Source organism: Schistocerca gregaria, chromosome 3 (genome assembly GCF_023897955.1).
Source record: "Schistocerca gregaria isolate iqSchGreg1 chromosome 3, iqSchGreg1.2, whole genome shotgun sequence".
NCBI classification, from domain to species: domain Eukaryota; kingdom Metazoa; phylum Arthropoda; class Insecta; order Orthoptera; family Acrididae; genus Schistocerca; species Schistocerca gregaria.
Genome location: NC_064922.1, coordinates 437,947,029 through 437,967,262, shown reverse-complemented (window position 1 = coordinate 437,967,262; position 20,234 = coordinate 437,947,029). Strand labels below are relative to the sequence as shown.

General features: G+C 38.8%; 1 protein-coding gene across 4 annotated transcripts in view; it reads left to right on the top strand.

The window, feature by feature from the left end:
- The window catches only part of LOC126354590 (enolase-like), a 118,095-nt gene extending 100,523 nt beyond the window's left edge, over window positions 1–17,572 (top strand). Inside the window, exon 7 of one of the 4 annotated variants that reach the window (XM_050004341.1) lies at window positions 16,697–17,572. In XM_050004341.1, coding sequence (XP_049860298.1) covers window positions 16,697–16,819 — 123 coding nt within the window. In that variant the 3' untranslated portion in view covers window positions 16,820–17,572. The remainder of the gene's footprint in view (window positions 1–16,696) is intronic. The other 3 variants (XM_050004339.1, XM_050004342.1, XM_050004340.1) reach the window with 3 other exon arrangements.
- The last annotated feature ends 2,662 nt before the right edge of the window (window positions 17,573–20,234 follow it).

The window sequence follows — 20,234 nt, the reverse complement described above, 5'->3', positions numbered from 1 at the left end:
AATTAGTGAAGTTTGGTGGCAGGAGGAACAGGACTCTTGGTCAGGTGAGTACAGGGTTATAAATATGAAATAAAATAAGGGTAATGCAGGAGTAGGTTTAATACTGAGTAAAAAAATAGGAATGCACGTAAGCTGCTATGAACAGCATAGTGATCACATTATTGTAGCCAGTATATACATGAAGCTCACACCCATCTCAGTAGTACAAGTATATATGGCAACTAGCTCCGCAGATGAGGAGGACATTGAGGAAATGTAAGATGAGATAAAAAGAAATTATTCAGATAATTAGTACTTTGACCAGATTCAGTGAAGAATCTTGCAACACTGTTCAGAACATGAAAGGAGCCTTCATTTTGGCCAAACCAACAAGGGTGCAGCAGAAGAGCACAGCATCCTCGAAAGACATACACTACTGGCCATTAAAATTGCTACACCGTGAACATGACATGCTACAGACACAAAATTTAACCAACAGGAAGAAGATGCTGTGATATGCAAATGATTAACTTTTCAGAGCATTCACACAAGGTTGTCGCCGGTGGCGACACCTACAATGTGCTGACATGAGGAAAGTTTCCAACCGATTTCTAATACACAAACAGCAATTGACCAGCATTGCCTGGTGAAACGTTGTTGTGATGCATCGTGTAAGGAGCAGAAATGCGTACCATCATGTTTCCGACTTTGATAAAGGTCGGGTTGTAGCCTTTCGCGATTGCGGTTTATCTTACCTCGAGATTGCTGCTCACGTTGGTCGAGATCCAATGACTGTTAGCAGAATATGGAATTGGTGGGTTCAGGAGGGTAATACGGAACGCCGTGCTGGATCCCAACGGCCTCATATCACTAGCAGTCGAGATGACAGGTATCTTATGGCATGGCTGTAACGGATCATGCAGCCATGTCTTGATCCCTGAGTCAACAGATGTGGATGTTTGGAAGACAACAACCATCTGCACGAACTGTTCGATGACTTTTGCAGCAGCATGGACTATCAGCTCGGAGACCATGTCTGCAGTTACCCTTGACGCTGCATCACAGACAGGAGTGCCTGCAATGGTGTACTCAATGACGAACCTGGGTGCACGAATGGCAAAACGTCATTTTTTTGGATGAATCCAGGTTCTGACTACAACATCATGATGGTCGCATCAGTGTTTGGCGACATCATGGTGAACGCACATTGGAAGCGTGTATTCATCATTGCTATACTGGCGTATCACCTATCATGATGATATAGGGTGCCACTGGTTACACGTCTCGATCACCTCTTGTTCGCATTGACGGCACTTTGAACAGTGGACATTACATTTCAGCTGTGTTACGACCCATGGCTCTACATTTCATTCAATTCCTGCGAAACCCTACATTTCAGCAGGATAACACACAATCGCCTGTTGCCAGTCCTGTATGGGCCTTTCTGGATACAGAAAATGTTAGACTGCTGCCCTGGCCAGCACATTCTCCAGATCTCTCACCAATTGAAAACGTCTGATCAATGGAGGCCAAGCAACTGGCTCGTCACAATATGCCAGTCACCACTCTTGATGAACTGTGGTATCATGTTGAAGCTGCATGGGCAGCTGTACCTGTACACACCATCCAAGCTCTGTTTGACTCAATGCCCAGGTGTATCAAGGCCGTTATTATGGCCAGAGGTGGTTGTTCTGGGTACTGATTCCTCAGGATCTATGCACCCAAATTGCTTGGAAATGTAATCACATGTCAGTTCTAGTATAATATATTTGTCCAATGAATACCCGTTTAACGTCTGCACTTCTTCTTAGTGTAGCAATTTTAATGGCCAGTACTGTATGTTTGTTTTTGAACATACAAGAGTATTCTGCTGTAACAGCAGATTCTGGAATTCAGTTATCAAAGAGGTATTGGAAAAAAGAGTACTTTATGGCCTTAGCAATCAAGACAGCAATTTCCATCCAACGTCTGCATAGAACGTGGGTTTAGCAAAACTGTGTCAGGAATGCTCTGATGTGAAAGTGGTATGGGCAGCAAGAGAAACAGATGGGCAGCCAAGGCATCAATGCCCAGACTCTTCTCTACCCCTGCACGGGGCTCTTCCACCACCAACCACGATTTGATCTAATGGCAACAAGCAGACCTAACCTCTTTCAGGGTGCCCACATTGAAACTGATAACAGTGACAATGATGTGGTTTTGGCAACAGTGATCACCAAAGTACAAAGGACAATTAAAACAAGTAGCAACATATATATGTTCACTAATGTAGCATAAAAAGCAGTAGTTTTCAGCACAGGACAGGAGCTTGTAGAGGATCTATGGCTCAAATTTAAAAGAATAATTGACGACGGTCTCAGTAGGTATGTACTTTTGTAGAACAGTTGATAATTGTGTACAATTACTGTAAAGAAACTTCTAAATAAACAGGGACTACTGCATAACAGTTTCAAAATAAAGCAAGAGGCTGTAGATGGAGAGATGCCGAATGCAACTCGTGTGACTGTCAAGAGAGCAATGCATGAAGCCTTCAATGACTACTATAGTAGAATATTAGACTGATCTTTCACTAAACCCAAAGAAATACTGGTTGTTTATAAAGGTTGTTAGTGCCATCACAGTCAGTGTCCAGTCACTTGGGAATGAGGCGGAACTGAATTGAGGGTAGCAAAGCAAAAGCTGAGATGCTTATCTCCATTTTCAAATTTTCCTCTACAATGGAAAATCCAGGAGAACCCTCCTGATTTAATCATTTTATCATGCACAAGATGGGTGAAATAAGTGTTAGTGTCAGTGGAGCTGAGTATTAGCTGAAGTAACTAAAACTGAACAAAGCTCGATGGCCAGATGGAATCCCTATCAGATTCTGTACTGAATTTGTGGTGGATTTAGCCCCTCCCTTAACTACAATCTATTGTACATCCCACAAACAGAAAGCACTGGTCGCATCCGTTTACAAGAAGCATAATAGAAGCGATCCAAAAAACTACCGTCCACTATATTTGACATTGGTTTGCTGTAGAATCTTTGAACATATTCTGAGCTCAAACATAATGCTATATCTTGAACAGAATAACATCTTCCAAGCCAACCAATAAGGATACAGAAAACATCAGTCATGTGAAACCCAAGTTGCTTTTCTCACGTGACACACTGGAAACTTTCAATCAAGGCAGTCAAGTAGATGCAGTATTTCTTGAATTCCAAAAAAGCATATGATTCAGTACCACACGTACACTTATTGCCAAACGTGCTATTGTATAGAATATAAAGTGAAATTTGTGACTGAATTGAGGACTTTTTTGTAGGAAGGATGCAATCTGTTATCTCGAATGGAGAGTCATCATTAGATGTAGAAGTAACTTTACTGGTGCTCCGGGGAAATGTGTTGGAACTCTTGCTGTTTGTGTTGTATATTAATGATCTTGCTGGCAATATTAACCTCAGACTATATGCAGGTGATGCTTATGTATAACGAAGTACTATCTGAAAGGAAGTGCATAGATGTTCAGTGAGATCTTGATAAAATTTTAAATTGGTGCAAAGATTGGCGACTCGCTTTAAATGTTCAGAAATGTAAAACTGTGCACTTCACAAAACAGAAAAAAACTATACTATCCTATGACTATAATATCAGTGAGTCACTCTTGGAATCAGCCAACTCATACAAATACCTGGGTGTAACAATTTGTAGGTATTTGAAATGGAATGATCACATAGGCTCAGTCATAGGTTAAACAACTGGTAGACTTCAGTTTATTGGCAGAATATTAAGAAAATGCAATCCATCTACAAAGGACGTTTCTTATAAATCATTTGTGTGACCCATCCTAGAATACTGCTCAAATTTGTGGGACTTGTACCAGATAGGACTAACAGGGGATATTGAATGTACACAGAGAGGAGCAGCACGAATGGTCATAAGTTTGTTTCATCTGTGGGAGAAAAATCACATCTCTGTGACACACAGATGGTTAAGAAATTAAACTGGCAGACTCTTGAAGATAGATGTAAACTATCCTGAGAAAACATACTTACAATGTTTCAAGAACCAGCTTTAAATGATGATTTTAAGAATATACACTGTTGGAAAAAATCACAACCCCAAAAAATAATTAACTTAGAGTAATGAAATTTCTGGAATACATTTTTCTAGGTAATATATTTAAGTGATCAACATAGTAAGATCACAGGTTAATGTAAGTGCAATGTAAGTCATTGCAAATGTGAAATGCTGGTATGTTAATAACTGAGGTAACTTCCATAATGTTGAATGTGAGCTTGAAACATGCATGCACAGTGTTGTACAGGTACCATGTCAGTCTGTGGGATGGAGTTCCATGGCTGTTGCACTTGATCTGTCAATACAGGGACAGTTGATGCTGTTTGAAATGATTCATCTGATGTCCCATATATGTTCAATAGGAGACAGATCTGGTGATCAATCAGACCAAGGCAACATGTCAATACTCTGTAGAGGATGTTGGCTTAACAAAAACTGTATGTGGGTGAGCCTTATCCTGTTGGAAAACACCCTCTGGAATGATTTTCATGAATTGCAGCACAGCAGGTCAAATAACCAAATAGGCATTCAAATTTGCATTCAGGGTGTGTGGGATAACATCAAGAGTGCTCCTTCAGTCATACAAAATATCACCCCAGACCATAACTCCAGGTGTACAGTACACATAGTGTCTCTGGGCCATAGACTGGTTGTTGCAAGTGCTTAACTGGCTTCGTTCCAACCAAGATATAGCCATCAGTGGCTCTTAGGCAGAACCAGCTCTCATCAGAAAACACAATAGACCTCCACCCTGACCTCCAATGAGCTCTCGCTCTACACCAGTGGAGTCAGAAATGCCGGTGGTTTGGGGTCAGTGGAATGCATGCTACAGGGCATCTGGGTCAGAGCTGTCTTTGCAGTAATCAATTTTTAACAATTTATTGTGAAACTGTGGTGCCAACTGATGCTAAAATTGCTGCTGCAGATGAGTGTTATGAGTCAAAGCCATATGCCAAACACGATGGTCTTCCCTTTTGGTATTAACATGTGGTTGTCTAGAGCCCAGTCTTCTTGTGTCCGGACATTCTCATGACTACCGCTGCTAGCAATCATGGACAGTACCTACATTCCTGCTGAGTCTTTGTGCAGTGTCACAGAAGGACTATCGAGCTTCTTATAGCCCTGTTACAGGACCTCACTCAAACTCAGCGAGGTGGTGATAATAGCATCTTTGTTGCTTTAAAGACATTCTTGGCTAACATCTACTCACCACATCCAATTTCAAAAGTAGCTAACTCTTATGACATTTAGAGTGTGTATCTAAAGCAAACTTGATTTGCATCCTCATAGTTGTGCTACTAGTGCCACTCTTATCTGACTGGTGAATAGACATCATATTTCAGATGTAGAAATATGGATACAAACTTTTTGCCATCAGTTTACTACAACCCCCCGACTTACTGTTCACGTAGGGATCATGAGGACAAGATTAATTACAGCACACACAGAGACATTTAAACAGTCATTCTTCCCGTGCTCAGTATGTGAATGGAATGAGAAGAAACCATAACAACTGATACTATAGGACATATCCTTTGTGATGCACTTCACGGTGCTTTGCATAGTACAGATGTAGATTTAGATCTCTTCCAGAGGATTGTGACTGGCCAGCTGTTGGGCCCTCAACAGAGGAGTCTGCAGTCTAGAGGCAATAAAACAATGATTGCACATGAACTCAGCACTTTACCAGAAGGTGATGAGTAGTGACCTCATCGAAATGTTGCGACAACATGATGTCATGCCACATGAACTCAACACTTTGCCAGAAAATGAGAAGTAATGACCTCATCAGAACGTTGTGACTACATGATGTCATGACTCATCTGCTAACCCAACATGATTTCATTGATGAAATTCATCAAGAAAGCCTGGATTTCCATGTAGTTCTCTTTCTAACAGTAATTATCTATTTCTTACTATTCATTCTACTTCTGAAGGGTTCTTTCCCTTTATTTTATGCGGCATAATTGTGATAATCTCAAATATTTTGGAAATTTATGCTATTTTGCTAATTGATTACATTGTAGGATATAAATTTATGAGTGCGAGACCCCATATTCTGTAGCACTCCATTAAGCCATGATGGTAATGGAAATGTGTCATTGCAAGGACTTCATGAGACAGCCCATGCATCAGGAGCCATTCTAATACAAAACTATTAAACTTCCACTTTCTAAACACACAGGTTAGTGAGAGCTGTATCCAAGGCACACACATCTTGCTTAATGTCATGACAGATATGCTCAACAGACTGGAGGTCATGTGATCTGAGGTGCCATGTAAACACTCTAATATGCATAGAATGTTCCTAGGAATATCCTTTCACAACTCTGGACTGATGCAGCATTGCAGTGTCTTTCTGTAAGTACAGGTAACTTGAGGAGTGCTGTAGACAGACACACACACACACACATATTAGGATGATAAATCCTGTATAATTTGCCAGTGAGAGTTGGTAGTAACATGAATGGGGCCACATTTGATATCAAGTAGATGTCCACAAATGATAATTCTTGTGCACCATTTCCTGTAGCATTTATCACTGAGAGTCATGAAATACGTTCTAATTATTCTATTTCATAGCAAGTAAACATCTCCAAATGTGATTACCTCTTTCATCAGTGTGAATGGTAATCTAGTGGTAGTTGGAATGAATTACTCCATGTGGTGTTGGGTTCATTCATAACATGGTATTAGATTAGTAATACTTCATTTATTTATTTATTTATTATTTTTTATTGGTCTTCTGAATGGTGTGGTGTGGCCCACCATGAATTCCGCTCCTGTGCCAACCTCTTCATTTCAGAGTAGCACTTGCATCCTAGGTCCTCAATTATTTGTTGGACATATTGTAATCTCTGTCTTCCTCTACAGTTTTGACCACCACAGCTCCCTCCAGTACCATGTACGTTATTCTCTGATGTCTTAACACATGACCAATCATTCTGTTGCTTCTTCTTGTTGGAATTTTTCAGTCTTCTGTACCACCACGTGTCAAACATTTCTGGTTTTCCCACAGTCCATGATTCACTAACATACAATGCTGTTCTCCAAGCATCCATTCTCAGAAATTTCTTCCTCAAATTAATGCCTATGTTCGATAATAGTAAACTTATTTTGGCCAGAAATGCCTGCTTTGTCTGTACTAGTCTACTATTTGTGTTGGCTTTACTTCGCCCCTCACTGATTGGGTAGCAGAATTCCCAATTTTGTCCACTTTTTGATCCCCAATACTAATGTTTCTCTCTGTTCTCATTTCTGCTACTCCTCATTACTTTTGTTGTTCTTCAGTTTATCAATACATATTCTGTACTCATCAGTGTGTTCATTGCCTTCAACAAATATTGTAATCCTTGTTCACATTCAGCAAGGATAGCAGTGTCAATAGCAAATCTTGTTATCGGTATACTTCCACTCTGAATTTTAATCTTGATCTTCAACATTTCTTTTATTTCTGCCATTGCCTCTTTGATGTACAGATTGAACAGTAGGGGTGAAAGACTGCATCCCTGTCTCACACCCTTTTTAATCCAAGCACTTTGTTCTTGGTCTTCCAGTCTTGTAGTTCCCTCTTGGTTCTCAGACATATTGTATATTACCCATCTTTCCCTGTATCTTACCCCTGTTTTTCTCAGAATTTCAAACATTTTGCACCATTTTATATTGTTGAATGTTTTTTCCCGGTGAACAGATCCTATAAACTTGTCTTGGTTTTCTTCAGTCTTGCTTCCATTATCAAGCACAATGTCAGAACTGCCTCTGATACATTCACCTTTCCTAAAGGCAAAATGATCCTCATGTAATTAATGTTATTTTCTGTTTTTCTGTATATTATTTTTTTCACCATCTTGGATGTATGAACTATTAAACTGATTGGACAATAGTTCTTGCACTGCTCTTGCTATCTTCAGAATTGAGTGGGCGATATTTTTCCATAAATCTGATGGAAAGTTGCCAGTTTCGTAGATTTTACATACTAACTTGAACAGTCATTTGACTGCGAACTCCCGTCCTCTGTCCCTCAGTGATTTTAGAAATTTTGATTGAATGTTATTTGTCCCCTCTGCCTTATTTAACTTCAAGTCTTCCACAGCTCTTTTAAATTCTGACTCTAATACTGAAAATCCAAATCTCTTACATATCAACTTGAATTTGTTCTATCATGTCATCAGGCATTTTCTTCCCTCATAGAGCTCTTCAGTGTACTCGTTACATCTATTTGCTCTCTCCTCTGCATTTAACAATGGAATTCCCATTGCACTCTTAATGATGCCACCCTTGCTTTTAATTTCACCATAGGTTGTTTTGACTGACCTACATGCTAATTCAGTCCTTCCAACAGTAATTCCTTTTTTGATTTTTTCACATTTTCCCTGCAGACATTTTGCTTTGTCTTCCCTGCAGTTCCTGTTAATTTAATTCTTCAGTGATTTACATTGCTGTATTACTGTTTTTCCCTGAACATTTTTGTACTTCTTTCTCTTGTTGATCAGCTGAAGTGTTTCATCTGTTACCCAAAATTTCTTCACAGTTACCTTCCAAGCATCTATGCTTGTCTTTCCGTCATCTGTAATTGCTCTGTTTAGAGATTTCTTTTCCTCATCAATTGAACTGCATACTGTGGACTTCATATAACAGTATCCATGTTGTTCTTGTGGTCTTCAGTCCAGAGACTGGTTTGATGCAGCTCTCCATGCTATTCTATCCTGTGCAAGCTTCTTCATCTCCCAATACTTACTGCAACCTACATCCTTCTGAATCTGCTTAGTGTATTCATCTCTTGGTCTCCCTCTACAATTTTTACCCTCCACGCTGCCCTCCAATGCTAAATCCCTTGGTGCCTCAGGACATGTCCTACCAACCGGTCCCTTCTTCTTGTCAAGTTGTGCCACAAACTCCTCTTCTCCACAATTCTATTCAATACCTCCTCATTAGTTATGTGATCTACCCATATAATTTTCAGCATTCCTCTGTAGCACCACATTTCGAAAGCTTCTATTCTCTTCTTGTCCAAACTAGTTATCATCCATGTTTCACTTCCATACATGGCCACACTCCATACAAATACTTTCAGAAATGACTTCCTGACACTTAAATCTATACTCGATGTTAACGAATTTCTCTTCTTCAGAAACGCTTTCCTTGCCATTGCCAGTCTACATATTATATCCTCTCTACTTCGACCATCATCAGTTATTTTGCTCCCCAAAAAGCAAAACTCCTTTACTACTTTAAGTGTCTCATTTCCTAATCTAATTCTCTCAGCATCACCCGACTTAATTCGACTACATTCCATTATCCTCATTTAGCTTTCATTGATGTTCATCTTATATCCTCCTTTCGAGACACTTTGCATTCCGTTCAACAGCTCTTCGAGGTCCTTTGCTGTCTCTGACAGAATTACAATGTCATTGGTGAACCTCAAAGTTTTTATTTCTACACCATGGATTTTAATACCTACCCCGAATTTTTCCTTAGTTTCTTTTACTGCAAGCACAATATACAAATTGAATAACATCGGGGAGAGGCTCCAACCCTGTCTCATTGCCTTCCCAACCACTGCTTCCCTTTCATGTCCCTCGACTCTTATAACTGCCATCTGCTTTCTGTACAAATTGTAAATAGCCTTTCGCTCCCTGTATTTTACCCCTGCCACCTTTAGAATTTGAAAGAGAGTATTCCAGGCAACATTGTCAAAAACTTTCTCTAAGTCTACAAATGCTAGAAACGTAGGTTTGCCTTTTCTTAATCTTTCTTCTAACGTAAGTCGTAAGGTCAGTATTGCCTCACGTGTTCCAACACTTCTAAGGAAACCAAACTGATCCTCCCAGAGGTCCGCATTTACCAGTTTTTCGATTCGTCTGTAAAGAATTCGCGTTAGTACTTTGCAGCTGTGACTTATTAAACTGATAGTTCGGTAATTTTCACATCTGTCAGCACCTGCTTTCTTTGGGATTGGAATTATTATATTCTTCTTGAAGTCTGAGGGTATTTTGCCTGTCTCATACATCTTGCTCAGCAGCTGGTAGAGTTTTGTCATGACTGGCTCTCCCAAGGCCGTCAGTAGTTCTAATTGAATGTTGCCTACTCCGGGGGCCTTGTTTCGACTCAGGTCTTTCAGTGCTCTGTCAAACTCTTCACGCAGTATCGTATCTCCCATTTCGTCTTCATCTACATCCTCTTCCATTTCCGTAATATTGTCCTCATATACATCGCCCTTGTATATACCCTCTATATACTCCTTCCACCTTTCTGCCTTCCCTTCTTTGCTTAGAACTGGTTTTCCATCTGAGCTCTTGATATTCATACACGTGGTTCTCTTCTCTCCAAATGTCTCTTTAATTTTCCTGTAGGCAGTATCTATCTTACCCCTAGTGAGATAAGCTTCTACAACCTTACATTTGTCCTATAGCCATCCCTGCTTAGCCATTTTGCATGTCCCGTTGATCTCATTTTTGAGACGTTTGTATTCCTTTTTGTCTGCTCCATTTACTGCATTTTTATATTTTCTCCTTTCATCAATTAAATTCAATATTTCTTCTGTTACCCAAGGATTTCTACTAGCCCTCATCTTTTTACCTACTTGATCACCTGCTGCCTTCACTACTTTATCCCTCAGAGCTACTGATTCTTCTTCTACTGTATTTCTTTCCCCCATTCCTGTCAATTGTTCCCTTATGCTCTCTCTGAAACTCTCTACAACCTCTGGTTCAGTCAGTTTATCCAGGCCCCATCTCCGTAAATTCCCACCTTTTTGTAGTTTCTTCAGTTTTAATTTACAGTTCATAAGCAATAGATTGTGGTCAGAGTCCACATCTGCCCCTGGAAATGTCTTACAATTTAAAACCTGTTTCCTGAATCTCTGTCTTACCATTATATAATTTATCTGATACCTACTAGTATCTCCAGGATTCTTCCATGTATACAACATTCTTTTATGATTCTTGAACCAAGTGTTAGCTATTATTAAGTTATGTTCTGTGCAAAATTCTACCAGACGGCTTCCTCTTTCATTTCTTACTCCCAATCCATATTCACCTACTATGTTTCTTTCCCTCCCTTTTCCTACCCTTGAATTCCAGTCACCCACAGCTATCAAATTTTCGTCTCCCTTCACTACCTGAATAATTTCTTTTATCTCATCATACATTTCTTCAAATTCTTCGTCATCTGCAGAGCTTGTAAACTTGTACTACTGTAGTAGGTGTAGGCTTCGTGTCTATCTTGGCCACAATAATGCATTCACTATGCTGTTTGTAGTAGCTTACCTGCCCTCCTATTTTTTTATTCATTATTAAACCTACTCCTGCATTACCCCTATTTGATTTTGTAATTATAACCCTGTATTCACCTGACCAAAAGTCTTGTTCCTCCTGCCACCAAACTTCAATAATTCCCACCGTATCTAACTTTAACCTATTCATTTCCCTTTTTAAATTTTGTAACCTACCTACCCGATTAAGGGATCTGACATTCCACGCTCTGATCCATAGAACACCAGTTTTCTTTCTCCTGATAATGACGTCCTCTTGAGTAGTCCCGGCCCGGAGACCCGAATGGAGGACTATTTTATCTCCGGAATATTTTACCCAAGAGGATGCCATCATCTTTTAACCATACAGTAAAGCCATATGCCCTCGGGAAAAATCCATATCTTTAATGAACTTCAAACATGTCTCATCATTCCTCAGTACTGTAATATCCCACTTCCTGTCACACTTAATTCTTCTGTATAATTGTCTTAAACTTCAGTCTATTCTTCATTATTATGAAATTGTGATATGAGTCTCCATCTGTTCCTGGGGTCTCTCTGCATTCCTGTATCTGGTTTTGAAATCTCTGTCTGACCATGAGGTAATCCAACAGAATCTTCCTGTACCTACAGGCCTTTCCAAATCTATCTATTCCTCTTGTGATTTTTGAACAGGGTATTTGCTATTTATAACTGAATTTTATTGCAGAACTCGGTCTTTCTCCTCTCTTATACCTAAACCAAGCCCATATTCTCCTGTAACCATTTTTTTCTATTCCTTCCCCTACAACTGTACACCAATCCCCCATGATTAATAAATTCTAATCTTCTCTTTATGACTGAATTACCTGTTCAGAGGGTTACATAAGAAGGAATGATGGCCGTATGGGCTAATATAACAATGAAAATATTCAGTTATTGATAATATAATGTAAATGGATAGTCTTTTCTTCTCATCCTGTCCTGTAAGTCTCCCCTGACCTGGGGTTCTGGGTGACATTTCTGAATTGTAAACCCTTTCCCTAAACCTCTCCAGTCCTTGTCCTTCACCCCTCTTCCGTCCCCTTCAACACTTCTGCCAGAAGGAGGAGCCCATGGCTCAAAAAGATTGTAAAAGTTAAATCCTTTTGTGTGTGTGTTCCCCTGCTGCCACTTGGTGAGTAAATTATTTTATCTATCTTTTTCCATTGAATTACCTGTTCAGTATCCTCGTATCCTCTCGCAGTATCTTCACCTCCTGTTTGTGATATCAGCTTGTACACTGAACTATAGCTGGTGTTGATTTGCTGTTGAATATGATGAGTGAAATGTTGACAGTAACTCATTGTCTGTCCTACCTTTCCATTCATAATGAGTCCAACCTCCATTATACCATTTTCTGCTGCTTTTGATTTTACCCTCTACTCATCCGATGAGAAATTCTTATCTTCTTTCCATTCTCCTTCATCCATCTTCCACTATATCTAGACTAAGCCTTTGCATTTCCCTTTTCAGATTTTCTAGCTTCTCTATCATATTCAAATTTTTGACATTCCATGCTCTGATTCACAGAGCCTTACCCTTTCATTGGTTATGCCATCTTTTTGTCATGGTCACCTCCACCTTGGCAGCCCTTTACCAAGATTCAAATGGGGTCTGATCCAGAATCATTTGCCTATGGACTGATCATCATGATTCTCTTTCACTTCAAGGCCATATGTGACATGGATAATTTTGTGTGTCTTTGTGCCTGTGGTTCCTATTGTCTTCTTTATATGCATGCCATTGATCATTGCTGGTTCTTCTGCCTTTTAGGGGCAGTTTCTTACCCAAATGGCAATTGAATGCCCTAAACTCTGTCCATTTCTTCACCCTCTTTGACGACGCCATTGACAGAGCAAGGGTGACTTCTTATGCCAGAAATCTTTGGCCACCATTGCTGATGATTATTATTCAAAATTTAATTAGTAACAACATTTGAAAGAAGGATCTAGAAAGTTTTGATCAATAGTCGAAGATGCTACCTCTAGACCAAGGGTGTCACATCAGATTACATCATGAGGTATTAGTTCTCCATACTTCAGTCAATGATTTTGTACACCACGATGAGGAAATGATTCTTGCTAGCATAATTAACTATAGAGATTGGACAAAAACCTGGAAACATCACGAGAAATGCGCCGTATTTGGTCACAAACGACACCCTTGCAGTGTCCTCAATATAGTCCAAGTGTCAATCATGGTCAGATCAGTGTTCTGTGCAGTTTTGAATGCATTATATCAGAGCAAAATGAATTCAAATGTGAGAAAATTGTTGATGCTCATATGGTAGTGCTTCAGTAACCAAGGTAGTCAGAGTGTTTGGTGTTTCAAGAGGCACCATATTGAATGTCTGTAGTGCATGCAGGGAGAATGGACAAAATTCATCTACTAAGTCACAACGTGGACAGACGTGTGTCCTAAGTGATTGTGACAGATGGTCATTGGAGAAGACTGTGACAAAAAATAACAAGACGACAGTTGCAAAGTCACAGCTGAACTGAATGTTCCACTTGTGAACACTGTTAGAAACAAAACAATATGATGGGAGCTACATAAGCTGGGAATTGCAGGGTGAGCTGGAAATCCAAAACCACACATGCAACACAAGTGTTCATAACAGGAAAACATGGTGCTGAAGCCACAAACCTGGACTGTGGAGCAATGGAGTGAAGTCATTTTGGTTGGATGAGTCCTGCATCACACTTCTTCACACTTCTTCCAACTTCTGTCTGAGTTTACATCCCCAGAGTGAAACATGGGGGGGGGGGGGGGGGGGGGGGGGGTGTTGTTCAGTGAGGATTAGGGCAGCCATATTGAGGTATTCCAGGGGCCCCATGATTACCCTGCAAGGGCACTTTGCAAGGATTATGTGACTATTTTGAATAATCAGGTCCATCCCATGGTACAATTTTGTTCCCCAATGGTGATGCTGGGTTCAAAGATGACAGGGCCCCTGTTCACACATCTCGTATTGTCCAGGACTGATTTTGTGACCATGAGGATGAATTGTCACATCTCTCCTGGTTTTCACAGTCACCAGATCTCAGTATTTATTTAGCCTTTGTATTCTACTTTGGAAAGAAGAGTTTGTGGTTGCTGTTCATCTCTGTCATTGTTAACTGAGCTTGACCACCATTTTGCAGGAAGCATAGTATAATATTTGTCCCAAAACTATGCAGGACCTATATTTATCCACTATAAGATGACTGGAAGCTGTTGAATGAAACAGTTTTCCTACATTATATTAGCCATGGTAATCTGTTATGTTTTTGGTGTTTCCATATTTTTGTCTCCCTCCCCACTATAAAGATTGTTTCTGCCCCATCATCGCTGATGGAACTGAAATGCGTGGCAAAATTCTTCTAGCAAAAGTTTCACAATTTGTGTGCAGCAATTTTACAATGAATCACAGTTTTACAGCAAGCAATATTTTATCAAATGCTGTATTGACCATATTGGTTGTTTTGTGTTTCCTAAATTTTGATAACAAGTTATAGAATAAATTTTGATATATTAATGAATATAAGGAAAAATAAATAATTTTCTTTCCAAATATAGAATACAATCAGATATTAGTGAATGTCTTTATGTGAAGAATATTAATGTTTGTGGAGTAGTAGGAACATGAAGAAAAAGAATTAAAGTGGACATGGCAAATAAATAAATAGAGATAATTATTTAAAGAAGAAAACCTTGCTGAACAAACAGAGTGGGGGACATTGAACATTATAATTAAAAAACCAATGAAAAAATTCTTTTCATTGGATGAACAAAGTCTCCTGGTTTGGAAATATCTTGCATTAAAAATTGTGAATACTAGTAACAAAGTACAGCATTTTGCAATAAAAAGACTTCGGCAAGAGAGTGCACAGTTCTTATTTTAATTTAGCCCTGTGAAAGTGAAGAAATCAAAACACTTTGACCATAAGATGTTTCAATGCTTTTTCCTATTCATTGCAAGACAATCACTAATGATGTGCATTGTAAGTTATGCCACTAGAGTGATGTATCTCAGTTGTGTGAAATAAATGAGCTGGACTAACACTAGTTCACATTTTCAGAGAGTTTTTTTTTATGTTTCTTGGAAGGTGTAGATTTACAAAAGCTGAAGATCCCGTTTTTGATAAGTACACTTTTGCAAAGATATCAGATTATATACAGAAGTATACAAAATTGTGTAGAAGGAAGCTAATCTTTACTGTTACACAACACTCTCTGAAAGGAAACAAATACATGTAAAACACAAACCATTACTTCCAAGAAATTATGTTGCACTTGTACTAGAAGAGAGACAATATGCCATGACACAACAGAAAAGGAGTAATAAAACAGATGATTAACAAAATATTGTATCTTCAGAATGGTGTGAAATTCAAAATAACTTGGGAATAGCAGAGTGGCAACAAATCCACAATGGCACAATTAAACAAAAATATAAGCATCTTTATCAGTGCACACAAGAACATGGAGATTTTGTTGATGATAGTAGTGATCTAAAAGGTATTAATTACTTCTGTAATAAATTACAATTACTAAGTGTGAAGGAAAATAGACACTAATACTTTGTTTAAAAAATGTAGAGTACGTAACATGGTTAACAGGGATCCATGATAATGAATAAAATGAACAAATCATGGAATTAACTTGTGACTTTTTTTGGTAGCTGCAGAGAAAATGGAAGTTGTGTGAGATGGTAATGACATAAGGAGGAAATGCAGGATGTAGGAAGGTAAAGAAGAAAGAACAAATATCAAATTAGCAGGAAGGTGACAGTGGCAAAGACAAACTGAAGTAGAGGATTCAGAAAACTCATGACAGTGAACTGCATTAATTGGATTTCATAATAAAATTCAGTTAATGCAGTTCAGTATCACTGAGTTTTTTGCTGAAATTTACCTGAAAAAAAAGAAAAAAGAAAAAAGACTATGAAATAGATGAAACATAGTAGTCAGTATAATATTCGTCTTGGGAGATACATTGTCAGAGTAACAGTTTGTTCAATGATCTGAAATTTAAAACAGCTGAATTGTTTCGAAAACTAAGGATATATAGATGAAACATGAGAAAAAGTTTGTAGTACACTCATGGGAATGCAATGAATGATCTGAGTAATACAACACATCTGGTAAGTGGGTGGCCCCAGGTTTGTACTGATGTTGCCATAGTACTTATTTTTTATTCAGGTTGCCTGGACATACATAAATATATGATTTAATGTGATGGAGAGTAAATACCTAAAAGTCTCTGTCTAAAATTAACAGAGAATTGATTGTAGAATTCTGTAATTTAAGTTGTTTGGTAATGTTGATATGATTTTACTGTCTTGAATAACACTAATTTTGATTAATGTAATGCAAATTTGTTAAAATTATTTGTTGCAGATAAAAACTGGTGCACCATGTCGTTCAGAAAGATTAGCTAAATATAATCAGTTGTTACGCATTGAGGAGGAACTGGGGCACACTGCTAGGTTCGCTGGAAAAGATTTCCGCCGCCCAGTCTAAACCACCTTTTACATTTCTGTGGAATGTGATGTTATTTTATAGTGGTAGTATTGTCAGTGTCTTCAGTATAGTGTCTGAGGTCTTAGACATAATTATTGTTCTTGTGTCATACTAACTAATTTTTTTATTATTATGCATTTACATAAATGTTTCATATTTAAAGAAGAGATAATACAGATTACAAACAAAAACATTAGACCAAAATCTTAAAATCTGATATTCAACTAAAATCTTAAAATCTAACACTCAATATATCTCAACACATTCACTGAAAAATGTTATTTACAGGTGAGAAATGAAGCCATTGTATAAACAGCCATAATGTGAAAAAATACAGAACTGATAGAGAAATAAAATTTATTTTTATTTTTCATTGTTGTCACTTCCAAAGCTAGTCTCTCAAATGAGCATTCCATGTGGATAATGTACAGAGAAATCTGATTAATTGTTTACAATTTTACATGCAGTTAGATCTTTGTGTTAAGTGGTAGAATGGTGATACTCAATCACTAAAAATGTTATGCAGGATTTCACTGAATTTTTAACACTGTATTACAAACTCAGTTGAAGCTGGCACAAATGTTTGAGAAAGTACAACATATAAGTGACTCCAGATTGCAAGTGAGAACATGCATCAGGAGTGATAGTTGCATAGCTGACTAATATTGTCAGCAATAATTGGATTCAGTTAGACGGTACTGAAGGAGTGATGGACAAAATAAAAAACTGCAATAATCAGTTACATGCAAATTATTTCAATCTAATCTCTGTATACTAAGCTTTATTACTAATACTACTGCGAAATTAAATCTACATTGTTTCCCAATGAATCACCAAGTAAATTTAGTAGTTGCATACTTTGCTTGGCTCCTTCATTCAGACCATTAGAGATTCAGCTTATTGGCAGGATTTGTAGGTGACAAAACTGTGACTCATTGTTTTCTTGATAATGAAATGAAATGTGTGGCTGATCCTAAGTTTGAAAGCCTTTGCTACACCTCACACAAAGTACTGTCTTGGACTGAATGGCCTGAAGAATTGTCTGCCAATAGCGGTACTTTAGTTTGCAGGGCACTGCATACTAAAGACTAAAGTTATGATAAAAATCGGAGAAGAACTTAGGGTAAGTGAATATAATCACTTTCATATACATTAAATATTTAAGCAGAAAAAGCCACCTGATGGCAAACTGCAGTGCCTAATGGCATCAACGTACTGCCCAAATGCTATCTGCTAACAATGCGAGCCACATATCAAAAGTGCTGCACCTTGGTGGCTGCTCACATTTTGGCGGACAGTCCTTCAACGTACCTTTGTGTAGTTCCATTTTTAAAAATGAACTATATGAAAAATAAATACCGTAATCAGTTGTTGAGTCATTTTGAAGACCCTGTGAAGATTACATGTAGTCCAAACGGTGGAAATGTAGATGATATAGCTGGAGAAAGTACATCATAAGCTACATTAATTGACAACTAGTATGAACAAAAATTTGGATTCAGGAATGAAACTGTAGCTTTTTTTTGGTAACCCTTGGCATGTAAAAAGTATCAGAAATGAAGGGGCTCATTGGCTTTTTGTCATTTTGAAAGCTTGAGATTATTGGCATTAGAATAAAGTTTATGTGGCCATTTGAATATTGTAACATAATTTTTTAATGATACAACATGCTGATCTTGCATAGATGTACTTTGAAATCAATTTCAAGAACATAATATCAAACATTGAAAAATCGAGGATGGAACGCAACAATATTATGAGACGGAAACTTGTTACTCACCATATAGTGGAGACGCTGAGTAGCAGATAGTCACAACAAAAAGACTCTTACAATTATAGCTTTTGGCCATTAAGGCCTTTGTCAACAATAGACACACGTATGCACGCACACACACACTCATGCAAACACAACTCTCACACATGACTGCAGTGTCAGGCAACTGAAACCACACTGCGAGCAGCAGCATCAGTGCATGATGGGAGAGGGGACTGGACAGGCTAAGGAGGAGGCTGGGACAGGGAGGGGGAGGGATAGTACGGTGGCTGTGGCGGACAGTGAAGTGCTGCAAGTTAGATGGGGGGGGGGCAGGGGAGGGGGGGAGGGGGGGGGGAAGTGGCAGAAAAGGAGAGGAATAAAAAGAGTGGGTTTGGTGGTGGAATGATGGCTGTGTAGTGCTCGAATGGGAACAGGGAAGGGGCTTGATGGTTGAGGACAGTGACTATGAAAGATGTATTGCAGGGAAAGTTCCCACCAGTGCAATTCAGAAAATCTGGTGTTAGTGGGAAGGATCCATATGGCACAGGCAGTGAAGCAGTCATTGAATGAAGGATATCATGTTTGGCAGCATGTTCAGCAATGGGTGGACCACTTGTTTCTTGGCCACAACTTGTCAGTGGCCATTCATGCAGACAGACAGCTAGTTAGTTGTCATGCCTACACAGAATGCAGCACAGTGGTTGCAGCTTAGCTTCTAGACCACATGATTGGTTTTACAGGTAGCCCTGTGTTTGATGGGATAAGCAATGTTAATGACTGGGCTGGAGTGGGTGCTGGTGGGAGGATGCAAGTACTTTCATTTTCATGTATTTTTCCATACTTTCATATTTTATAACTGGAGGCTCTCTGGAGCTGTGCAGCATAGGGAAAGATTATGTCTAATTATTTATAACAAATTATGTCACTCTAGGCTGTTTGCTTAACATTTCCAGGCAGCAGCAGAAACCACATTCAGCAAGGTAATATGTAAGTTATCTCAGTTTTTCATTTTTTCCTTAGTTTTATGTATTTTTAACAGGTTTTACACAATTTTACATATTTTGTCCAATAAAGTAAGGCTGTTCACGACATCACATCAATGGCATGATGCTCTCAATGCGGAATTAGATGTCACTCATACTGAGGCACAGTTCCCAAAGTCCATCTTTTATAACAGGGACACTCTGGAGCAGGGCACCATAGCTATAGGCTACATAGGCTAGTATAATAAATACTACACTATGTTACAAGATTATGTGAAGTCATAGAAAAATTATGATTCTTCCAGCCAAAGAAATTGTATTTGTAGCACACCTCTAAAGAGAGGCATCAAGTATTGCATGAAACCCACTGAAAGTCATGTCGCATGCTGGAGGGTAGACAACACCCCGCCCTCTCAGATCCCTATGTGTTGAGAAGCAGCCATGAATGCTGATGCTTGGAGACACAATGCCCAGCAATTACTGAGAAAGTTTTGATTGATGCATAACACTGATGACCGAGAGATCTCTCTCCTGTGTACTAATGGCACACAGATCCTAAGATGAAGGTGGAGGTATTCAATGCATAATGCTGATACGGTATGGAACTCCTCATGCAACCATGGCCAACAGATTGCAAACATGAGTACTCAAAATGTCTGTCTAGCACTATGCCATA